Source organism: Triticum aestivum, chromosome 5A (assembly GCF_018294505.1).
Source record: "Triticum aestivum cultivar Chinese Spring chromosome 5A, IWGSC CS RefSeq v2.1, whole genome shotgun sequence".
Lineage (NCBI taxonomy): Eukaryota > Viridiplantae > Streptophyta > Magnoliopsida > Poales > Poaceae > Triticum > Triticum aestivum.
In genome coordinates, this window is record NC_057806.1 from 378,746,057 (window position 1) to 378,771,263 (window position 25,207).

Here is a 25,207-nt window from a genome sequence, read left to right on the forward strand (position 1 = left end):
GGATTCAACAAAGCAATATTAATTTCACAAGATTCAGCATCGGTAAGAGGAGCAATCGAAGTGCTAATAAAATCATTGTTGTTGTTATTGGTGAAGTCACACAATTTAGTATTATCTTGAGCCATCGTGACAAGCAAGCAAACTAACACACAAGCAAACAAAAAGCAAGCGGGCAAAAAGAGGCAAATAGAGAAAGGGAGGGAGGATAGAGAGAGAGAGAGGGCGAATAAAACGGCAAGGGTGAAGTGGGGGAGAGGAAAACGAGAGGCAAATGGCAAATAATGTAATGCGGGAGATAAGGGTATGTGATGGGTACTTGGTATGTTGACTTTTGCGTAGACCTCCCCGGCAACGGCGCCAGAAATCCTTCTTGCTACCTCTTGAGCACTGCGTTGGTTTTCCCCAAAGAGGAAGGGATGATGCAGCAAAGTAGCGTAAGTATTTCCCTCAGTTTTTGAGAACCAAGGTATCAATCCAGTAGGAGACTACGCGCGAGTCCCTCGTACCCGCACAAAACAAATAAATCCTCTCAACCAACGCGAATAGGGGTTGTCAATCCCTACATGGCCACTTACGAGAGTGAGATCTGATAGATATGATAAGATAATATTTTTGGTATTTTTGTGATAAAGATGCAAAGTAAAAAAGCAAAGGAAATAACTAAGTAGTAGGAGATTAATATGATAAAGATAGACCCGGGGGCCATAGGTTTCACTAGTGGCTTCTCTCGAGAGCATAAGTATTCTACGATGGGTGAACAAATTACTGTTGAGCAATTGACAGAATTGAGCATAGTTATGAGAATATCTAGGTATGATCATGTATATAGGCATCACGTCCGAGACAAGTAGACCGACTCCTGCCTGCATCTACTACTATTACTCCACTCATCGACCGCTATCCAGCATGCATCTAGAGTATTAAGTTAAAAACAGAGTAACGCCTTAAGCAAGATGACATGATGTAGAGGGATAGACTCATGCAATATGATGAAAACCCCATCTTGTTATCCTCGATGGCAACAATACAATACGTGCCTTGCCGCCCCTACTGTCATTGGGAAAGGACACCGCAAGATTGAACCCAAAGCTAAGCACTTCTCCCATTGCAATAAAGATCAATCTAGTAGGCCAAACCAAACTGATAATTCAAAGATACTTGCAAAGATAACCAATCATACATAAAAGAATTCAGAGAAGATTCAAATATTATTCATGATAGACTTAATCATAAACCCACAATTCATCAGTCTCAACAAACACACCGCAAAAAGAAGATTACATCGAATAGTTCTCCACAAGAGAGGGGGAGAACATTGTATTGAGATCCAAAAAGAGAGAAGAAGCCATCTAGCTACTAACTATGGACCCGAAGGTCTGAGGTAAACTACTCACACTTCATCGGAGAGGCTATGGTGTTGATGTAGAAGCCCTCTGTGATCGATGCCCCCTTCGGCGAAGCTCCCGAACAGGCCCCAAGATGGGATCTTGTGGATACAGAAAGTTGCGGCGGTGGAATTACGTTTTTGGCTCCGTATTTGATTGTTTGGGGGTACATAGGTATATATAGGAGGAAGGAGTACGTCGGTGGAGCAACAGGGGGCCCACGAGGGTGGAGGGCGCGCCTGGGGGGGGGGGGGGGGTAGGCGCGCCCTCTACCTTGTGGCCTCCTCTTTTGTGTCTTGACGTAGGGTCCAAGTCTCCCGGGTCTTGTTAGTTGAGAAAATCACGTTCCCGAAGGTTTCATTCTGTTTGGACTCCGTTTGATATTCCTTTTCTTCGAAACCCTAAAACAAGCAAAAAAACAGCAATTCTGGGCTGGGCCTCCGGTTAATAGGTTAGTCCCAAAAATAATATAGAAGTGGATAATAAAGCCCAATAATGTCCAAAACAGTAGATAATATAGCATGGAGCAATCAAAAATTATAGATACGTTGGAGACGTATCAGATCCTATGATGTTTCTCCTCCCCCTCTACTCTCTTGTAATGGATTGAGTTTCCCCTTTGAAGTTATCTTATCTGATTGAGTCTTTAAATATTTGAGAACACTTGATGTATGTCTTGCCGTGCGTATCTGTGGTGACAATGGGATATCACGTGATTCACTTGATGTATATTTTGGTGACCAACTTGCGGGTTCCGCCCATGAACCTATGCATAGGGGTTGGCACACGTTTTCGTCATGATTCTCCGGTAGAAACTTTGGGGCACTCTTTGAGGTTCTATGTGTTGGTTGAATAGATGAATCTGAGATTGTGTGATGCATATCGTATAATCATACCCAGGGATACTTGAGGTGACATTGGAGTATCTAGGTGACATTAGGGTTTTGGTTGATTTGTGTCTTAAGGTGTTATTCTAGTACGAACTCTAGGGCTGTTTATGACACTTATAGGAATAGCCCAACGGATTGATTGGAAAGAATAACTTTGAGGTGGTTTCATACCCTACCATAATCTCTTCATTTGTTCTCCGCAATTAGTGACTTTGGAGTGACTCTTTGTTGCATGTTGAGGGATAGTTATGTGATCCAATTATGTTATTATTGTTGAGAGGACTTGCACTAGTGAAAGTATGAACCCTGGGCCTTGTTTCAACACATTGCAATACCGTTTACGCTCTCTTTTATCATTCGTTACCTTGCTGTTTTATATTTTCAGATTACAAAAACTAGTATCTACTATCCATATACCATTTGTATCATCATCTCTTCGCCGAACTAGTGCACCTATACAATTTTACCATTGTATTGGGTGTGTTGGGGACACAAGAGACTCTTTGTTATTTGGTTGCAGGGTTGCTTGAGAGAGACCATCTTCATCCTACGCCTCCTACGGATTGATAAACCTTAGGTCATCCACTTGAGGGAAATTTGCTACTGTCCTACAAACCTCTGCACTTGGAGGCCCAACGACGTCTACAAGAAAAAGGTTGTGTAGTAGACATCAGGGCGTGCCCCCCAAGGCCCCAACCAAATTGGTTTAGGGCAAGGGGGGTCGGGCCCCTCTTTCCTTCTCCTCCTCTCCCTTTCCTTCCCCCTCTCCTACTCCTACTAGGAAAAGGAGGAGTCCTACTCCTAGTGGGAGTAGGACTCCCCCTCTTGGCGCGCCTCTCCCCGGCCGGCCACCTCCTCCCCGTGCTCCTTTATATACGGGGGCAGGGGCACCCCATAGACACAACAATTGATCATTGATCTATGAGCCGTGTGCGGTGCCCCCTCCACCATAATCCACCTCGATCATATCATAGCGGTGCTTAGGCGAAGCCCTGCGCCGGTAGCATCATCATCGTCGTCACCACGCCATCGTGCTGACGAAACTCTCCTGTAAAGTTTTGCTGGATCGAAGTTCGCGGGGCGTCATCGAGTTGAACGTGTGCAGAACTCGGAGGTGCCGTGCGTACGGTACTTGGATCGGTCGGATCGTGAAGACGTACGACTACATCAACCGTGTTGTGCTAACTCTTCCGCATTCGGTCTACAAGGGTACATGGACACACTCTTCCCTCTCGTTGCTGTGCATCACCATGATCCTGTGTGTGCGTAGGAATTTTTTTGAAATTACTATGTTCCCCAACAGTGGCATCAGAGCCAGGTTATTGCATAGATGTTATATGCACGAGTAGAACACAAGTGAGTTATGGGCGATACAAGTCATACTGCTTACCAGCATGTCATACTTTGGTTCGACGGTATTGTTGGATGAAGCGGCCTGGACCGACATTACGCGTACACTTACGCGAGACTGGTTCTACTGACGTGCTTTGCACACAGATCGCTGGCGGGTGTCAGTTTCTCCAACTTTAGTTGAATCGAGTGTGGCTACGCCCGGTCCTTGCGAAGGTTAAAACAACACTAACTTGACGAACTATCATTGTGGTTTTGATGCGTAGGTAAGAACAGTTCTTGCTCAGCCCATAGCAGCCATTTAACACTCGCAACAACAAAGTAGAGGATGTCTAACTTGTTTTTGCAGGGCATGTTGTGATGTGATATGGTCAAGACATGATGCTATATTTATTGTATGAGATGATCATGTTTTGTAACGGAGTTATCGGCAACTGGCAGGAGCCATATGGTTATAGCTTTATTGTATGCAATGCAATCGCCCTGTAATTGCTCTACTTTATCACTAAGCGGTAGCGATAGTCGTAGAAGCAATAGTTGGCGAGACGACAACGATGCTACGATGGAGATCAAGGTGTCGCGCCGGTGATGATGGTGATCACGACGGTGCTTTGGAGATGGAGATCAAAGGCACAAGATGATGATGGCCATATCATATCACTTATATTGATTGCATGTGATGTTTATCCTTTATGCATCTTATTCTGCTTTGTTTGACGGTAGCATTATAAGATGATCTCTCACTAAATTTCAAGGTAAAAGTGTTCTCCCTGAGTATGCACCATTGCCAAAGTTCGTCATGCCGAGACACCACGTGATGATCGGGTGTGATAAGCTCAACGTTCATCTACAACGGGTGTAAGCCAGTTTTACACACGCAGAATACTTGGGTTAAACTTGACGAGCCTAGCATATGCAGATATGGCCTCGGAACACTGAGACCGAAGGTCGAGCGTGAATCATATAGTAGATATGATCAACATAGTGATGTTCACCATTGAAAACTACTCCATTTCACGTGATGATCGGTTATGGTTTAGTTGATATGGATCACGTGATCACTTAGATAATTAGAGGGATGTCTATCTAAGTGGGAGTTCTTAAGTAATATGATTAATTGAACTTAAATTTATCATGAACTTAGTACCTGATAGTATTTTGCTTGTCTATGTTATTGTAGATAGATAGCCCGTGCTGTTGTTCCGTTGAATTTTGATGCGTTCCTTGAGAAAGCAAAGTTGAAAGATGATGGTAGAAATTACACGAATTGGGTCCGTAACTTGAGGATTATCTTCATTGCTGCATAAAAGAATTACGTTCTGGAAGCACCGCTGGGTGCCAGGCCTGCTGCAGATGCTGCTGATGACGTTAAAAACGTCTGGCAGAGTAAAGCTGATGACTACTCGATAGTTCAGTGTGCCATGCTTTACGGCTTAGAACAAGGACTTCAACGAAGTTTTGAACGTCATGGAGCATACGAGATGTTCCAAGAGTTGAAGTTAATATTTCAAGAAAACACCCGGATTGAGAGATATGAAGTCTCCAATAAGTTCTATAGCTGCAAGATGGAGGAGAATAGTTCTGTCAGTGAACATATACTCAAGATGTCTGGGTATCATAATCACTTGACTCAACTGGGAGTTAATCTTCCTGTTGATAGTGTCATTGACAGAGTTTTTCAATCACTGCCACCAAGCTACAAGAGCTTCGTGATGAACTATAATATGCAAGGGATGAATAAGACAATTCCTAAGCTCTTCGCAATGCTAAAGGCAGTGGAGGTAGAAATCAAGAAGTAGCATCAAGTGTTGATGGTCAACAAGACCACCAGTTTCAAGAAAAAAGGGTAAAGGGAAAAAGAAGGGGAACTTCAAGAAGAACAATAAACAAGTTGCTGCTCAGGAGAAGAAATCCAAGTCTGGACCTAAGCCTGAGACTGAGTGCTTCTACTGCAAACAGACTGGTCACTGGAAGCAGAACTGCCCCCAAGTATTTGGCGGATAAGAAGGATGGCAAGGTGAACAAAGGTATATGTGATATACATGTTATTGATGTGTACCTTACCAGAGCTCGCAGTAGCACCTGGGTATTTGATACTGGTTCTGTTGCTAATATTTGTAACTCAAAACAGGGACTACGGATTAAGCGAAGACTGGCTAAGGACGAGGTGACGATGCGCGTGGGAAATGGTTCCAAAGTCGATGTGATCGCCGGCGGCATGCTACCTCTACATCTACCTTCGAGATTAGTTTTAGACCAGAATAATTGTTATTTGGTGCCAGCATTGAGCATGAACATTATATCTGGATCTTGTTTGATGCGAGACGGTTATGCATTTAAATCTGAGAATAATGGTTGTTCTATTTATATGAGTAATATCTTTTATGGTCATGCATCCTTGAAGAGTGGTCTATTTGTGTTAAATCTCAATAGTAGTGACACACATATTCATAATGTTGAAGCCAAAAGATGCAGAGTTGATAATGATAGTGCAACTTATTTGTGGCACTGCCGTTTGGGTCATACTGGTGTAAAGCGCATGAAGAAAATCCATACTGATGGACTTTTGGAATCACTTGATTATGAATCACTTGGTACTTGCGAACCATGCCTCATGGGCAAGATGACTAAAACGCTGTTCTCCGGAACAATGGAGCGAGCAACAGATTTATTGGAAATCATACATACTGATGTATGTGGTCCAATGAATATTGAGGATCGCGACGGGTATCGTTATTTTCTCACCTTCAAAGATGATTTGAACAGATATGGGTATATCTACTTAATGAAACATAAGTCTGAAACATTTGAAAAGTTCAAAGAATTTCAGAGTGAAGTGGAAAATCATCGTAACAAGAAAAATAAAGTTTCTACGATCTGATCGTGGAGAAGAATATTTTAGTTACGAGTTTGGTCTACATTTGAAAAAATGCGGAATAGTTTCGCAACTCACGCCACCCGGAACACCACAGCGTAATGGTGTGTCCGAACGTCGTAATCGTACTTTACTAGATATGGTGCGATCTATGATGTCTCTTACTGATTTACTGCTATCGTTTTGGGGTTATGCTTTAGAGACAACTGCATTCACGTTAAATATGGCACCATATAAATCCGTTGAGACGGCTCCTTATGAACTGTGGTTTGGCAAGAAACCAAAGTTGTCGTTTCTTAAAGTTTGGGGTTGCGATGCTTATGTGAAAAAGCTTCAACCTGATAAGCTCGAACCCAAATCGGAGAAATGTGTCTTCATAGGATACCCAAAGGAAACTGTTGGGTACACCTTCTATCACAGATCCGAAGGCAAGACATTCGTTGCTAAGAATGGATCCTTTCTAGAGAAGGAGTTTCTCTCGAAAGAAGTGAGTGGGAGGAAAGTAGAACTTGATGAGGTAACTGTACCTGCTCCCTTATTAGAAAGTAGTTCATCACAGAAACCGGTTCCCATGACACCTGCACCAATTAGTGAGGAAACTAATTGTGATGATCATGAAACTTCAGATCAAGTTACTACTGAACCTCGTAGGTCAACCAGAGTAAGATCCGCACCAGAGTGGTACGGTAATCCTGTTCTGGAGGTCATGTTACTAGACCATGATGAACCTACAAACTATGAGGAAGCGATGATGAGCCCAGATTCCGCAAAATGGCTTGAGGCCATGAAATCTGAGATGGATCCATGTATGAGAACAAAGTGTGGACTTTGGTTGACTTGCCCGATGATCGGCAAGCCATCGAGAATAAATGGATCTTCAAGAAGAAGACAGACGCTGATGGTAATGTTACTGTCTACAAAGCTTGACTTGTTGCGAAAGGTTTTCGACAAGTTCAAGGAGTTGACTACAATGAGACCTTCTCACCCGTAGCGATGCTTAAGTCCGTCCGAATCATGTTAGCTATTGCCGCATTTTATGATTATGAAATTTGGCAAATGGATGTAAAGACTGCATTCCTGAATGGATTTCTGGAAGAAGAGTTGTATATGATGCAACCTGAAGGTTTTATCGATCCAAAAGGTGCTAACAAAGTGTGCAAGCTCCAGCGATCCATTTTATGGACTGGTGCAAGCCTCTCGGAGTTGGAATAAATGTTTTGATAGTGTGATCAAAGCATATGGTTTTATACAGACTTTTAGAGAAGCCTGTATTTATAAGAAAGTGAGTAGGAGCTCTGTAGCATTTCTAATATTATATGTGGATGGCATATTTTAATTGGAAATGATATAGAATTTCTGGATAGCATAAAAGGATACTTGAATAAGAGTTTTTAAATGAAAGATCTCGGTGAAGCTGCTTACATATTGGGCATCAAGATCTATAGAGATAGATCAAGACGCTTAATTGGACTTTCACAAAGCACATACGTTGACAAAGTTTTGAAAAGGTTCAAAATGGATCAGGCAACAAAAGGGTTCTTGGCTGTGTTACAAGGTGTGAAGTTGAGTAAGACTCAATGCCCGACCACTGCAGAAGATAGAGAGAAAATGAAAGATGTTCCCTATGCTTCAGCCATAGGCTCTACCATGTATGCAATGTTATGTACCAGACCTGATGTGTGCCTTGCTATTAGTTTAGCAGGGAGGTACCAAAGTAATTCAGGAGTGGATCACTGGACAACAGTCAAGAACATCCTGAAATACCTGAAAAGAACCAAGGATATGTTTCTCGTTTATGGAGGTGACAAAGAGCTCATCGTAAATGGTTACGTTGATGCAAGCTTTGACACTGATCCGGACGATTCTAAATCGCAAACCGGATACGTGTTTATATTGAACGGCGGAGCTGTCAGTTGGAGCAGTTCTAAACAGAGCGTCGTGGCGGGATCTATATGTGAAGCGGAGTACATTGCTTCTTCGGAAGCAACAAATGAAGGAGCTGGATGAAGGAGTTCATATCCGATCTAGGTGTCATACCTAGTGCATCGGGTCCAATGAAAATCTTTTGTGACAATACTGGTGCAATTGCCTTGGCAAAGGAATCCAGATTTTACAAGAGAACCAAACACATCAAGAGACGCTTCAACTCCATCCGGGATCAAGTCCAGGTGGGAGACATAGAGATTTGCAAGATACATACGGATCTGAATGTTGCAGACCCGTTGACTAAGCCTCTTCCACGAGCAAAACATGATCAGCACCAAGGCTCCAATGGGTGTTAGAATCATTACTGTGTAATCTAGATTATTGACTCTAGTGCAAGTGGGAGACTGAAGGAAATATGCCCTAGAGGCAATAATAAAGTTATTATTTATTTCCTTATATCATGATAAATGTTTATTATTCATGCTAGAATTGTATTAACCGGAAACATGATACATGTGTGAATACATAAACAAACAGAGTGTCACTAGTATGCATCTACTTGATTAGCTCGTTGATCAAAGATGGTTATGTTTCCTAGCCATAGACATGAGTTGTCATTTGATTAACGGGATCACATCATTAGGAGAATGATGTGATTGACTTGACCCATTCCATTAGCTTAGCACTTGATCGTTTAGTATGTTGCTATTGCTTTCTTCATGACTTATACATGTTCCTATGACTATGAGATTATGCAACTCCCGTTTACCGGGGGAACACTTTGTGTGCTACCAAACATCACAACGTAACTGGGTGATTATAAAGGTGCTCTACAGGTGTCTCCGAAGGTACTTGTTGAGTTGGCGTATTTCGAGATTAAGATTTGTCACTCCGATTGTCGGAGAGGTATCTCTGGTCCCACTCAGTAATGTACATCACTATAAGCCTTGCAAGCATTGTAACTAATGAGTTAGTTACGGGATGATGTATTACGGAACGAATAAAGAAACTTACCAGTAACGAGATTGAACTAGGTATTAAGATACCGACGATCGAATCTCGGGAAAGTAACATACCGATGACAAAGGGAACAACGTATGTTGTTATGCGGTTTGACCAATAAAGATATTCGTAGAATATGTGGGAGCCAATATGAGCATCCAGGTCCCTCTATTGGTTATTGACTGGAGACGTGTCTCGGTCATGTCTACATAGTTCTCGAACCCGTAGGGTCCGCACGCTTAAAATTCGGTGATGATCGGTATTATGAGTTCTTGTGTTTTGATGTACCGAAGGTAGTTCGGAGTCCCGGATATGATCACGAACATGACGAGGAGTCTTGAAATGGTCGAGACGTAAAGATCTATATATTGGACGACTATGTTCGGACACCGAAAAGGTTCCGGAAGGTTTCAGACATATACCGGAGTACCGAGGGGTTACCGGAACCCCCCGGGGGGCTTAATGGGCCTACATGGGCCTTAGTGGAAATAGAGGGCAGCAAGGAGAGTGTGGGGCGCCCCCCCAAGGCCCAAACGGAATTGGTTTAGGGCAAGGGGGGCCGGCCCCCTCTTTCCTTCTCCTCCTCTCCCTTTCCTTCCCCCTCTCCTACTCCTACTAGGAAAAGGAGGAGTCCTACTCCTAGTGGGAGTAGGACTCCCCTTCTTGGCGCGCCTCTCCCTGGCCGGCCGCCTCCTCCCCTTGCTCCTTTATATACGGGGGCAGGGGGCACCCCATAGACACAACAATTGATCATTGATCTCTTAGCCGTGTGCGGTGCCCTCCTCCACCATAAGCCACCTCGATCATATCGCAGCGGTGCTTAGGCGAAGCCCTGCGTCGGTAGCATCATCATCACCGTCACCACGTCGTCGTGCTGACGAAACTCTCCTGTAAAGCTTTGCCGGATCGGAGGTCGCGGGGCGTCATCGAGTTGAACGTGTGCAGAACTCGGAGGTGCCATGCGTTCGATACTTGGATCAGTCGGATCGTGAAGACGTATGACTACATCAACCGCGTTGTGCTAACGCTTCCGCATTCGGTCTATGAGGGTACGTGGACACACTCTTCCCTCTCGTTGCTGTGCATCACCATGATTTTGTGTGTGCGTAGGAATTTTTTTGAAATTACTACGTTCCCCAACAACGTAAACCTCCGGAACCCACTTTTGGTGGATTTCATTCATAGGTTTCAGGATTAGGAAATTTTTCTAGTGTTAGGGTTTCGGTGATTGAGATTTTTTGGGGGGATTTCATCGGTTACTAATTCATGTCCTTGTGATTGTTTAACCGGGCCTAACACAATTCTAATTGCGACATAAAAAGATTAAGGTCAAAGCTTGACGACATTAACTGAAACTTTAACATGATTAAATATCATTTGCACTAACATGTTGCTATTAGAGCCTTGACCAGAACTAGCTAACCCTAAACAACAGTTATTAGCATTAAGAGAGGGCTACCCAACTTAAGCATGCATGATAATCTAAATAAGAAAATTGATGGACACTTGACCATATTAATTAGGCCTATTACTTAAACACCATACATCATAATGAGGAGCAATTGAACCGTAAACATGCATGAACAATTAAATTAAACAAAGGGTAGTACTTCCTCTGTTCGTGTTTATGGTGCCCCTCTTAGTTTATGTAAAAGTTTGAACGTCATAAAATATACCACGCGATACCGCTTTCAAATACAAATCCAATAGTATACTTTTTATAGCATACATATACCTCATATATTCTACTCCGTCCATTTGAACTACTTATCGCAGAAATGGACGAGTAATTCGGGACGGAGGGAGTATCAGTTATATAGATGATTAAAGTTTGATCTAAAATACGAGGAGACCCAATAAACTCGACGGAGTTAGCATATCCTAACACATGATCATAAAGTGCTAACATCAAAATATTATAATTAGTTTAATCATGATTTTATTACTGATCCGTAAGAAATTAAACCATGACATTAGTTATTAAGATTAAACATGGTCTAGTTAGGCTAGTCATCATAGTGAGGAGTAACTTAGACTAGTGTCATGCATATGACATTAATTTATGTTACTACCTTTGTAGTGCAAAGTAGTAGCATAAAGGTAGTATCATAGTAGATGATTGTATTTATTAGCATGTAGACTTATTTTATCTTTGGAGGTTAGGATCCTCTGCGGTATAGTACATGTTGCAGTATGGTCACTGTCATGCGGACCCAACCCGGCTTGTCATCTGCACTACAGCAGGGTACAGTGATGCAAAGGAGCTCAACTCTATATTGGAAAGCACTATGTAATGGTAACATACGTTACCCCCAAACACTTGTATGCTCATTAACTGCACATAAGCAACATTATCTTGAAGTGCGTTATGTTACTAACTAAGTTACCCCACTATATATGACCAGCTTATAAACGGAGATCAATTCATGATACCACCAATATTGATTAGAATCATTAGGGCTAACACCATTGTTATAATTAACACTTGGTTGTAGTATCATTTCTCCAAGATCCTCCCAGGCCGGGCGCGGGCACCGCTTGGAGTATCCAGACGCACGCGTGGGTGCGCTGGTGGTGCAAGCTAGGGGAAGGTCGATCATGGTCGCCCACGTCACGGCCGGGTTTGCCGCCATCTACGCGGCCGCCTGCTCGTCCCTGTGCGCCGTCCTCAAGCGCGAGAAGAAGTTTCATGTCCAACATCAACGCGTACGTACACGCCACACGGCAGAGCTGCCGCCCGTCGCGCCCTACCGCCACCAGAGGAGAGAGCAGAAGGGGAAACGCAGTCTCCAAGGTCATCGTCGTCGATCTCTAAACCCCGCCGCCGCCAAAGTCCAGGAGCGAGAAGGGGAGTGAAATATCGGGCGTTGGCGTTGTGTTTGGGTTGGGTGGGGTGAAAAAACGTTTCGCGGGTGGCAGGCAGCTAGGCCAGCGACGCGCATGGGGTGCATGGTTTGCGTCGCCCTCTCTCATCCAGCATCCAGAGCATATTTCACACGGCCGGAATGAATATTTGTGCGTGGATTTATCGGGGCGTTTATTCCGGTTGGACCCGGCATAGCAGGAATCAGATCTGCCGCACTCTAGCTCCATCCCCAGTCAAAACCCAACCATTTCACACCGATTTTCCCTCTCCGCCATCCTCTCCTCAGCGAACGCGCGCGCCGCGGCTATAAACTCTCTCCGATCCAATCGCACGCCACCCTTCCTTGTACCCTAGAGCTGCTCCAGCAGCACCAGTCCTCCCGCCGACGCCGGCCTTCCCTTCCCTGCCGTCTCTCCTCTCCCGTCGATCGGCCGGCCGGTGCGCAATCAATCTCTTGCACGTTTCGATCGGTCGGTATCGGAGGTACGAGGGTTTCAGCCATTGTCGAGTGATCCGTGGTGATTACTTGTTGGTTTTTTCTAGGGGCTCATGGTTGGTTACGTAGGGCGCTCCGATCCGATCCATGTCCAGGCGGCGGCGATGGAGCCCGCGGAGCTAGCCAAGATCATCTTCTCCCGGGTGCAGGAGGTGGAGCCGGACAACGTGAGCAAGATCGTCGGCTGCATCCTGCTGCGGGAGCCCGACGAGGATGAGCTGGTGCACCTCGCCTACGCCACCGACGCCGCGCTGCGCAACACCATCTACGAGGCCAAGGGCACGCTCGCCGCCATCTACGCCCGCTTCTCCGCCTCCCCGGTCCACCACTACCACCAGCCCAACGGCGTCGGCTACCAGCAGGTCTGCTCCCACCCCGCCGGCCTCCGCCATTTCTCCCCCGCCGTCCAGTACTGGCCGCCGGACTCCCCGCCCCCGCCGGAGAAGGAGTACTCGTTCGTCGACGCCGCCGCCGCGGCCGAGCCCCACTACGGGCTGCGCGGCGGCCGGCACGGCGCGCTCGGCGACGGCGGCGGAGGCGGGTACTACGCCGCCGCGGGCTTTCCTCCGGCGAGCGGACGGCGGTCGAACGGGGTGTCCTCGAGACGGCCCTGCCACTACTTCTTCAAGGGCATCTGCAAGAACGGGCAGAACTGCCACTACTCGCACCACCAGGTGTACACGGACGGGGTCGCCGTCGACCACCACGTCCACGGGGGCGCCACGCCGGGGCCGCTGGAGAGCCTGGAGATAGAGATCACGGAGCTGCTCCACTCGCGGCGCGGGCAGCCGGTGTCCATCGCGTCGCTGCCCACGCTCTACGGCGAGAAGTACGGCAAGGGGCTCCAGGCCGACGGCTACCTGACCGAAAGCCAGCGGCACGGCAAGGCCGGCTTCAGCCTCACCAAGCTGCTCTCCCGCCTCAACAAGATCAGGGTCATCGAAAGGTGAGTGGGCTCTGGACGTAGACGTACGTACGCGCATGATCATTATTCATTATGTTTGTTGTTGGAACTTGGAAATGTTGTACGTAGGCCGCACGGGCAGCACTCGGTGGTTCTGGCCGAGGACGCCGCCAAGTACTCGGATTGCCGGAGCGACAGGGGAGGGGAGATCCCGGCGAGCTCGCATCAGATATACCTCACGTTTCCTTCCGACAGTAACTTCACCGAGGACGACGTTGCCAATTATTTCGGGTAATGTTCATTCATTTTCCTATCGATCGATGTGCTAGGAATGCTTATGCGTTAAGTTGTTGATTTGTGCGGCGGGCAGGCAGTACGGGCCGGTGCGTGACGTTCGGATCCCATGCCAAGACCAGCGAATGTTCGGGTTCGTGAGCTTCCAGAACCCGGAGACCGTGACGGCCCTTCTCATGCGGTGCAACCCGCATTTCATCTGCGGATCACGGGTCCTCGCCAAGGCCTACAGAGAGAAAACCAAATGCATCAATGAGAGGTAACATACACACTGTTCATACTCGACTGTAACTTATTACTCCATCCTATATATCCATATTAATTGTCGCTGATTTTATACTAAATCAGCAGCAATTAGTACTACTAACTTCTGCTACGATACAACTTAGTAATTCATGTGCGCGGTGTGGACAGGACCAACAACAAGTCGACGACGCATTGCTACCCTCCACGCTGGATCGAGACCGATCCAGAGTTCTATCCAGGTACTACTATAGTACCTACAAACAACAATGCAGTTTCAACACCGGCCGGATCAAAATTTGTTAGCTAACAGTACCTGATGAACTAATCTGTGGGAGCAGACCAGTATGATTCTCCAAGGCTGGAGAGGAGGCAACTGGCGCGCGACAGGCAGCAGCTGCTGGAGCTCGAGAGGAGGCACCTCGCCGGGCTCCGGGTGGTAGAGCCGCAGTGCGCCGCCTACTTCGATTGCAGCATCGGGGACGTTGCGCCCTTCAACTCCCACTCACAGTCCCAGTCCCAATCCGCAGGTCGGTTGCTGCTGCCAACTCCCAAGTCTTTTCTCTCTGTGTCTTATCTTTCTGATGATCATGTTTCGTCTTCAGGTTCCAAGGAAGTGGGACGGACGATGGATCCCCTCTCCACGGCTGATCAACTTGATGACATCGTCTCAACCAGCCAGAGCCAGGCCCCTCCCATACAGGCCAACAACAACTACGATGACCAAGAGAGGTATTACTACTCACTAGTTTCTCAAGTGTCTGTATATATGTTCGGATACTTGCATTGCCATTACCTGGTGTTATCGAGCCAGTTCGTCGTTGTTCATCATATGACTCGGTTTCTGATCGCAGCAACCAGATCGAACTCCTGCCGGAGAGCCCATTTGCATCGTCGGCGCCCACTGGAAACGGCATATAAGCAGGCAGGCAAAGAAAGAAACACGAACTACCACTCTGGACCTTGGGTTGGTATCTATGTTCAGGTCCCGGCGATGGATGACAGACAGACAGCATTGTAGTACACACAGGAATCAGCAAAGCAACCGTTTGTTTTTCTGTAGATAGAGGCGGACATAATGCAGAGGAGACACAGAACACGGTTTCGAAAGAACGAAAAAAAAAGGTGACACGTGAAAGAGTGAGATCTTTTCATACTTTACTAGCACATTCAAAATGGCGAGGACAGTTGCAGGATAGACACAGATACAAATGTGTAGTCTGACCACAATGAATAGTCATATGCCAAATAGTTGTCCTGAAATAAGACAGGAGATGATGATACAGGTTATCTTTTAGTGTTTTTGCCATCATTTTGAAAGGGCATGAAAATAAACAGGAACATTAGCTAGCGTGTGGTGTTACTTCTGTAATAAATACAAACACAGGTGATCTGTTCAGCTTTATATGTTACTATTGATACTTACAACACTCCTTTCTTGTATCATGCTTTGGTCATGCAAGTTGTTTTTTCAAAAGAAAGAAGGAAAGTGTATAATGTATAGGCAGCTAGAAATGTGCATATGACTGCAATCTGTTCAGTATCACAAATGACATATGACTGCAATCTGTGTATATAGGCAGCTAGAAATGTGCATATAACTGGACCTAAAATTAATTAGAGAAAAGTATAGTTTTCGTCCCTCAATTCTTGGCGGAGTCTAGATTTGGTCCCTCAACTCCAAAACCGGACAACTTGCACCCTTAACTTTTCAAACCGGACAAGATTCATTCCTGGTCACGGTTTTGACCGGTTTTGGTGCCCCAGTTTTGACCGTTCCGACTCAAATTTGCTTACCTTTTCCAAGTCCACGTACTATTTTCAAATTCGGTTACTTTTTTCAAATACGTGAACCTTTTTAAATTTTGCGTACCTTTTTTAAATCGGCGTACTTTTTTCCAAGTTCATGTATTTTTTCAAATATGCATATTTTTTAAAAGTTCATTTAGTTTTTTTTAAGTTTTAATTTTTTAAAATTGATGCACCTTTCGAGTACATTTTTCTGAAAGAGTTCATGAATTTGAAAATTTTATGCGAACTTGAAAAAAGTACGCTGATATGGACTTCTTTTGCGCAAAAATATGTGGATTTCAAAAATTATTTCAACTTGAAACAAGTACATGAATTTCATACAAAGTTCATGGATTATAAAAGCAACATGGATTTGAAAAAGCATGTGGATTTGAAATAAGTATGCGAATTTCAGAAACAATTCATGGCTTTGAAAAATACTTGGATTTGATAAAATTACACAAACTTGGGAAAATACGGGGATTTGGAAAAAGTACGTAAATGTTAAAAAATCACGGATTTGGAAAAAGTACGCGAATTTCAGAATAGTTCACTGATTTGAAAAAAAATATGTTTATTTTTAAAAAAATACGCGACCTTGAAAAGTGTATGTGAATTTCAAAAAGTTCACGGATATAAAAAAATTACAGGAATATGAGTGAGCACCGGCCAAAACCGGGGTGAGTCAACACCAAAAACCGGTCAAAACCGAGTCCAGGGACGAACCTTGTCCAGTTTCGGTAGTTGGGGGTGCAAGTTGTCCGGTTTTGAAGTTGAGGGACCAAATCTAGACTTCACCAAGAGTTGAGGGACGAAAAGTATACTTTTCATTAAAATAGCAAACATAGAACAAACCAGAACTATCCTTTCGCTTCAATCATCTCGTGCAGTATTCAACCGATTCTTGCAATTGCAAGAAAACCAAATATTATCCAGGTCAACCAAGAAGTTCCAAACAATGCCACATATTCATGTCAATCCAATTTGGACTGACCAAACCAACTGATTCAGTCACTGGATCTCCTCTGACCTTTACAAGGGAACTGGGCATTCTCCAACTAGGTTACTCGAAACACCACCTTGTATATTACTCCCTCCGTTCCTTTATATAAGTTGTATTTGTTTTCTCAAAAGTCAAACTATTCCATGTTTGACCGGGTTTTTAGAAAAAATTATCAGTATCCGCAATACGAAATTTATATCATTTGATCCATCATGACAAGTAGTTTCATATTTTATCTATTAGGTATTCCAGATGTTTTTTTTTATTCTATAATCTTGGTCCAACATTCAAATGGTTGACTTGCACGGTAATCAATACACCTTATAATCTGGAACGGAGGGAGTACTTACCATCATGTCAACCAATGCAACCAAGCTAGTCCTTGAATAGTTTCCCTCTATTCTGATAAGAAAACTGACATTCTCCAACTAGAGAAGATACCTAATCATGCCAATCAGTCATTTTGGACTGAACAAAAGCATCCAAGTTAGTCCTTGCACACTTCTTGCTTAGGTTCTTGCCGATTCTTACGAAACAGAAAGTCATTCCTCACCCATGATGTTCAGAACACCACCACAGAACCATCATGTCGGTTGAATTTGGACTGAACAGAAACAACTGAGTTAGTCATTTGAATATTTCTCGCCGGCCCATGCAAGGAAACTAAACATTGCCAACTAAGAAGCCTTACATCATGTCAGTGTAATTGGGATGGACAGAAGTAATCAAGTCGGTCCATATTTTTGAACGAGCACCTGTAGCTATATATATTGTCAGACTGTCTTGGCACTCACACGGACTCAACAGCATGAGCCCCGGATCCAAGGTTGCTGCAGCAGGTGCATGAAGGTTTGCACCGCGGGCACATGCACAGGTCCTCCTCGCTCAATCTGACGGTGCTATCATCATCATGCCGGAAGCAGCTCTGCAGTTATTAATAGCAGCACACTTTAGCTTGTAAGGTTGTAGCTAAGCATACATATGAATGCATTCCTCAAAAAAATACCTATGACTGCAAACTTAACGAAGTATATACAAATATAAATTGGACTGGTTGAAAAATAAGGGAACGTACCAGAAGCCACATAACACCATGAAGTGCAGCAGCCAGTGCCACAAGTGTCCAGAATAGCCCCAGGAGGTGAGGGAAGAACCATGCGTACATGGATAGAGGAGCGCTAAACCCATCATTCCAAGACGACTCAAGTTTTGAGCTGCTCGCTGCTCAAAGATGCTTTGGCCATACAAATTGACATTGATCCCCCATTAACACACAACCAAGCAATTGCGCTGCCTCCACCTACCCAAGCTGCGACTTCGGCGGACATGACACTCTCCACCTTCATGGTGGTGAACAGTGCAATAGCGGTGCTCAACGTTAAACCAAAGATAAATGTCCTCTGATCAGCTATCTTAACCTGAAAAAAATTAGTCAAAGTTAATTTTTCAGACAAAAGGCACCACATGCCAGCAGGTCATACAGCAAGGGTCAAACAGCGTAAGGAGCAAGAAGATAAACAAGTTCACAGGTAATACAAACATGTTGCACCAGCAGACACAGGCATGAAAGATCAGCTAAACACACACACAAAAAAAACTAGCAACGCTGAACTGATCTGGAAGAGGCTACATCCCTATAGCCATGTCCATCTATGGAGCAGCCAAACTTGATGAAAGTTATTCACATTACATTGCAAGATTCAGAGTACTCCAAGATTCAACATGATTCAAGCTATAGAATGTGGTGGAATTTGCCGCAATCATACCTGACGTTTAACCTCATGTCGATGCAGATGGAGAACCGGCACCGTAGTGGGAGCCTGCCACTTCGCCCGCGAATTGGGCAGCGGCCGCGGCGAAGGCATCGGCGTTGAGCGGGTTCAGCGTCCGCGCGGTGTGCGCGCCGCGGTCAATGCCGGCGGCGGAATCGTTGCTGGCCGCGGGCTCTTCATGACCCTGAACCAGCGGAGGGCAAGGTGGCCGAACCTGCTGCTACTGACGAGACGCCGGTCAGCCACCGCTTCGTGGTCGTCGGCGGCGGCGCGGCCGTCTGCATCTCCGGCACTAGAGGCAGCGGAGGAGGAGGTGGGCGAAGGGTTGTTCTCCGCCGCGCTGGGTCTGCGCGACCGCGGCGCCGACTCCGACTCCGACCTGTCGACCCGAGGAGACTCCATTCTCGCCCAGGGAAGGAGACGGGCGGTCACCGGTGTGTCAGATTCTGTTTTGGGAGATGGGGTGTGACCGTGTGAGACGTGTGGAAACAAATGGGAAGTACTCGTATTCTTTTTAGATGGAAAAAATTGGGAAGTAACTGGGTGTGAGAAATGGAAATCTCTAATGTGGGGGGTGGAATCGACAATTGAATACTTCCTCCATTCATTTGGCTTTTCTAGGTAAGCACCATCTAATTCACGATGCTCCCTAGGGCGTATCCAATTTTGAATATGGTTTCTGATTTTGATCTTGCCCTTTATTCCTCAACGAGCCCTCTCATTCAGTTGATGTATTCAATTTCGAATGTCATTCACGATTTTGATTGACTCAAGGATTTTTCAAATTAATCGACGACGGCCAGTCTGTTAAAAATATCAGTCTTGTCCATCCTTTGACCATCTAAAAAAGAAAGAAACATGTGGCACACGGTTAGGAAAAAAACGCTAGGCGTAAGCGATGCGGTGGGCCTTCGCTTAGCGCTTAAGTGCCCTAGGCGCAGCCTTGGCGGATATACAATTTTGGCTATCAGAGCGTATTTGAGGTGTTGCATCTGTATATAGGGCTCCTTTGATTCAAACGAATTTCATAGGATTTTTGAAGGATTGAAAGCCTTTGAAATTTTTCCTACGTTTGTCCTTTGATTCATAGGATTGAATCCCATAGGAATTTTTCCAATGAAATCTTTTGTACTACATTTCATAGAAAATCTAACATCTACTTCAACCTCTTTTTACAATTCATTTGCTTTTGCCGTGAAATCAAACACTCCTTGCTAATCCTTAGGATTCAAGTGGGCATGACAATCCAATCCTATACTTTTCCTATTCTCGCGTTTTCAAAATCCTGCGAATCAAAGAGGTCCTTAGAGCATATAAGTGAGTAAACATCCAGCTGCTATCCATTGGAAGATGTGCCATTTGAAATGTCTATGCAATATGACATGATTTTTTGATCCAGTAGACAACTTCCATCTTGCGCTGCCTAGAGTTTCGGGTATGCCCTAGACGAGGTGTTTGCTCATTCCCTGGCATCTAAGCATGCCTAAGCGCTTCATAGGCGTCGCACTATTTGTGAACGGAGGGAGTATCATATGTTAAAGTAAACCTAAATGCTTACTAGTGTAGCACTATTTGATATTTCCAAGCGCTCACTCTTTCACCCGTATGATTGAAAGATGACCATGTGATGGAGACATATGAACCATGTTTTTTGTCATGACGCGGTCCACTCTGTCAGGTGGAAGAAATATTAACGCATGTGATGACGTAAGTATTAACTGCATGCATGTGTTGAAGTCAACCCATTTTATTTCATTCCATTTTGTAAAAGCTACAACTTTAGCACCGATTGTCGGAATGAAGATCCATTTTCACCGTTAGGTTTCTCGCGACGACCTTTTCAAAACCAGATCTCATATGAATATGTTTCGATGATTTTTCTAGAGCAACTTTGATGCTAGATGAGACAACTTTAGTGCTAAATGGAAGCAACTTTCTCGCACCATGTGTATAGTCAATTTACCTAGCAAGTATATTGTAGACAACTAAGAAACCATGGCAGACAACTTTTCATCGTATATAGGCAACTGGGCATCGTCGCCTGGCAACTTTCACATTACATGGAGACAACTTTCAGCACTATAGTAGGCAACTCATGTTATGAAGGTGCATATATACAACATGTGTTATGCATGTTTTGTAAATGTAGGGTAAATATTTCTCCTAAATTTTCTACCATGGTCATAAAGTTTCCTATAACATAAGTGGACTAAATTAGGATTAATGTTAGAAAACAAATAAGGTAGATGAGGGAGTCCTGGATTAGGGGGTGTCCGGATAGCCGGACTATACCTTCGGCCGGACTCCTGGACTATGAAGATACAAGATTGAAGACTTCGTCCCGTGTCCGGAAGGGACTTTCCTTGGCGTGGAAGGCAAGCTTGGCGATACGGATATGTAGATCTCCTACCATTGTAACCGACTCTATGTAACCCTAGCCCTCTCCGGTGTCTATATAAACCGGAGGGTTTTAGTCCGTAGGAAGAGACAATCATACCATAGGCTAGCTTCTAGGGTTTAGCCTCTCTGATCTCGTGGTAGATCTACTTTTGTACTACCCATATCATCAATATTAATCAAGCAGGACGTAGGGTTTTGCCTCCATCAAGAGGGCCCGAACCTGGGTAAAACATCGTGTCCCCTGCCTCCTGTTACCATCCGCCTAGACGCACAGTTCGGGACCCCCTACCCGAGATCCGCCGGTTTTGACACCGACAGTAGACAACTTCACCACATTTAAAAGCAACTAGTTAGAAATGATAGACAACTAATTAGCAACAACGAACAACTTCAAAACAGAGGTATGTAACATCACATCACTTTTCATAAGCAACTTCCCTTCTACGAGAGGCAACTTTAGTGCTACAAATAGGCAACTTCACTACATTTTGTGTCCTGGTTAATTTTTTTAACACTCTCCTAACTTCCTCACTGCTACTTCTGAGTTCCCTACCATTAATGCTAGTATGCCGTTGCTTCTAAATTGCTATATTATGAAGTCATCTACCATTGATGCTGAGGGTGTGTTCATACTAGTTAGCTGCTTATCGTGGGTACTATATGTTGATCGACATTGCTATAGTTGCCTACTGGTGATTCCTAGTTGCATGCCATCGTTAATTAGTTGTCTACAATACCATGAATAGTTATCCATCATTGTTGCTTAGGTTGTCTACCTCTGAAACATAGTGTTAGGATACTTGCTAGTTATAACAGCAGCCTTAGAGGTGAAGCTAGTCAACGTGGTAGTCATGGTAACCAACTTAGAAGGGTTTTCCGCTGATAGACAGTCATACTGACCAACTAACAAGTACTTGCTTTTTCATAGTACTAAAGTTGCCTCTGTAGCATCCAAAGTTGCTCGTGAAAAAAGTTTGTCGAAACCTATCCATATGAGATCTAGTTTTGAAGATCTTTTTGAAAGAAAACCAACGGTGAAAATGGATTTGAATTTTGATGCTCGAACCAAAAGTTATGGCATCCTATCCTTTCTCGGATGGAATCTGCAGAGTAACGGGTGATGTGGGATGGAGACTATGAACTTTCGCAAATAAAGTCAGGACTTCTTTTTTGGTAGGTCTGCTCGCGGCGTCCAACGAGCGCATGGGCGCTGTGTAGCCACGTCCTAAAGTAAAATGTATCCCCCACAAAAATAGTATAATGTCTATGGTGGTTACTTGTTCCAAGTGCTAAATAACATATATTGAAGTATAATGTCTCTCCCACACACAAAAGTTATAATGTCTTGTTATTTTTTTAAGTCAGCCCCACAAGATATCGAATTCATTAAGCAAGAAGAGAGTTGCCAATCAATAATCTAAAAATTGAGCAAAAATCATCGCAATACGCGCGCAAAAACAAGGCACCCTGGGCAACCCGACAACCCACACAAGAAAAGAGAAGCCGAGGTTGCCATCCGGTGTCATCGTCTCCTCCACGAGCAAGTGATTTTGACTCACCATCAACGATCACCGTTAGCTACACCACCCAAGGTTCACCCCGAAGCTGGACCATTCGGACAGGAACCCGGATCATCTGGACGATGTCGGGTCATCCGGACGCCTGCCCAAACAATTCGGATGCTTACGTGCAGATCTGGCCATGCGGCCTTGTAACTTGCCCATTTCGCCACTCACTTACCCCTTCATCCCTAAATAACTCTCCGCCACCTCATTTTTAGGATTAGCTAAGAATAGAAACCAAATCATAGAGCTTAGCTCATGTATCTTCCCTTGTAGGATTTCTCCATTAGAAAAGAACCAGTCATGGTTGCAACTTGGAAGGCCACTATAGGTGAAGACTCCAAGGGGCGCATGACCCCTATGGGAAGACCCTTCATGGATGAAAGACCTCCTAGTGAGAAGATCCATCTTGGACGCAAGACCCATCTCCCCTAGGGATTTGGATGAACTACCTTTGTATCGTTATTTTCCTTGTTATTCTTGGATCTTCATGCATCCCATGTATTGCTTGTGATTTGAGGAGTACTTGGTGTGGATCTTGTCCAATAGAGTGCTTCCCCTTGTGATTTCCCACATTTTCCCCTCGTGTTCTTTGTGTTCCTCCTCAAATCCACCTCCATTTTGTAAAGAGTGTTCCACATAGGGTCTCTACCCTACATTAGAAGGGCTAGGCCAAACTAGGGGAGGAGGAATCCTCCTCCCCCCAAGTGGTGGCCGAATTGGGGGAGGGTTCCTCCTCAATTCGGCCTCCCCTTGCCCCTTTTTCTTCTCCCTTTTCACCAATAAATATGTGGGCACCCCTTTCCTCCAAAGCATATCAAATCTTGGAGGTCTTCTCCCACATAGCTCCACGGTCACCAAGTCTAAATGGCTTAAGTTTAGGCTCCTAATTAGGTGGGCTCGAATCTTGGTCTAATTGGTCTAATAGAATTAGACTCCTAATTAGACGAGAAGCGCCGCTAGGCTTTCTCTCTATTTTCTCGGAGATCTTCTTCTTGGACGTTGAAACTTTGCCGGAATACTACTTCGGAACATGTGGATACCTCGAAGGGGTTGTCTACTTCAACTCCTAGATCGGATAATATCATCGCGACTCGGAGGTATAATCTAGCCGCGGGAATCATGATGATTCACCAACTTCTTCACTGCTTCTGCTACTTAGCTTGTTGTTGAGTTTGATCATTACTGCCATCTTCATACTGTTCTTGTGTGTGAATGTGTAGCATAATGTTTTTTGCATAGCAAGTTCCTCTAGAAAGATATCATTTGGTTAAGTGGTTCGAGATCTGTAGATCCAAGAAAGGGGGGCTGGGGGTAGAAACCAAACCCTGAGCCTTTTGGTCAAATGATGGTGGAAGTTGAAACACTGGGAAGGGATTTGGGTAGATATTGTGAAAGCCAAGTATCTGAAAACCTGTGATATTTCTTTAGTTCAAGGGAAGTTTTCTGATCCCCATGATGGAAAGCTATTATGAAAGTGAAGGAAAGCTATATGGTGTGGAGAATAGTTACTGTTCAATCTGGGAATGATGCTAGGGTTTGGAAAGATAGCCTATTTTATGCCTCCTTTCAAGGAAACATATCCTTAACTGTTTGGGATCTGCAATTATTCCATGTGCTTGGTGAAGGGTAGTAAGTGTTAATATCAATGATTTCTTTAGGAGGAGATTACATCTAGAGAAGAGCAATGGAACAAAGTAGTGGATTTGTCCTCTGACCCTAATAAGATTGGTTGGTCATTAGGACATCTCAAAAAGTTCACTACGAAATGAGTATATGAGTGGTTGGAAAGTACTCTGGATGGGCGTGATTATCGTTGGATTTGGAATGCTAAAATCCCTTTTAAGAACCAAATCTTCATGTGACATCTCTCACAGGATGTTGTGCTCACTAGGGAAGTTATGAAACATTGAAACTAGTCACGTAATTCTAGATGTTCATTTTGTAATAAGGAAGAACATTGCAGCATGTGTTATTTTCATATCCCCATGCTAGGGTTGTGTGGAGGTCGGTGGGGGTTATGCTCGGCAGTGAGCTCTGCCATAATAACAACTAGCTATATTTTTTCCTAGATGTTTGATTTTTAGCCTGGGTATGAGAAAGTCTAGGCTATTTTTTTTGCTGTTTGTTTGCTGGGCGATTTGGAATTGTTGCAACAGAGCCATGTTTGAATTTAAATGGGCTAAAACACCCTTCAAATCAGTGTTTGTTGTATGTGCTTCATTAGTTTATTGTGAAGGTCTTCAAAAGGACTCAACTAGAGAGGTCATGATTCAAGGCACAGAGATGCTGAAGGCAAACACATCAAAGCTGATGAGGATATGTGCGTCCGTGCAAGGAGAGGCGGCTGCTTCATCGAGCTGATTGCATGGAGGGAGCGTGCCAAAGCTAGAAGGCAGACATCCGTTGATCTACTATGTCATTGTTGAACAAATCTATAGATGGTTG

General features: G+C 44.5%; 1 protein-coding gene and 1 long non-coding RNA gene across 5 annotated transcripts; one reads left to right on the top strand and one right to left on the bottom strand.

The window, feature by feature from the left end:
• Positions 1–12,539: 12,539 nt before the first annotated feature.
• LOC123103472 (zinc finger CCCH domain-containing protein 54) lies at positions 12,540–15,786 on the top strand. 3 transcript variants are annotated; one of them, XM_044525072.1, is made up of 8 exons: positions 12,540–12,764; positions 12,838–13,736; positions 13,824–13,985; positions 14,065–14,247; positions 14,403–14,473; positions 14,573–14,761; positions 14,837–14,963; positions 15,086–15,786. In XM_044525072.1, exons 2-8 carry the CDS (start codon positions 12,844–12,846, stop codon positions 15,150–15,152), a joined length of 1,692 nt encoding a protein of 563 aa, XP_044381007.1. In that variant the 5' UTR covers positions 12,540–12,764; positions 12,838–12,843; the 3' UTR covers positions 15,153–15,786. The 3 variants fall into 3 exon arrangements, with proteins under 3 accessions (XP_044381007.1, XP_044381005.1, XP_044381008.1); XM_044525070.1 differs by having other exon boundaries at positions 12,540–12,732; XM_044525073.1 differs by having other exon boundaries at positions 12,543–12,777; positions 12,860–13,736.
• On the bottom strand, positions 14,366–19,265 carry LOC123103473 (uncharacterized). 2 transcript variants are annotated; one of them, XR_006449845.1, is made up of 7 exons: positions 18,792–19,265; positions 18,101–18,443; positions 17,717–17,950; positions 17,579–17,629; positions 17,376–17,493; positions 15,028–15,488; positions 14,366–14,945 (listed from the first exon to the last, which is right to left on the bottom strand). It is a non-coding gene; the product is annotated as an uncharacterized lncRNA (long non-coding RNA). The 2 variants fall into 2 exon arrangements; XR_006449844.1 differs by having other exon boundaries at positions 17,376–17,629.
• Positions 19,266–25,207: the final 5,942 nt, after the last annotated feature.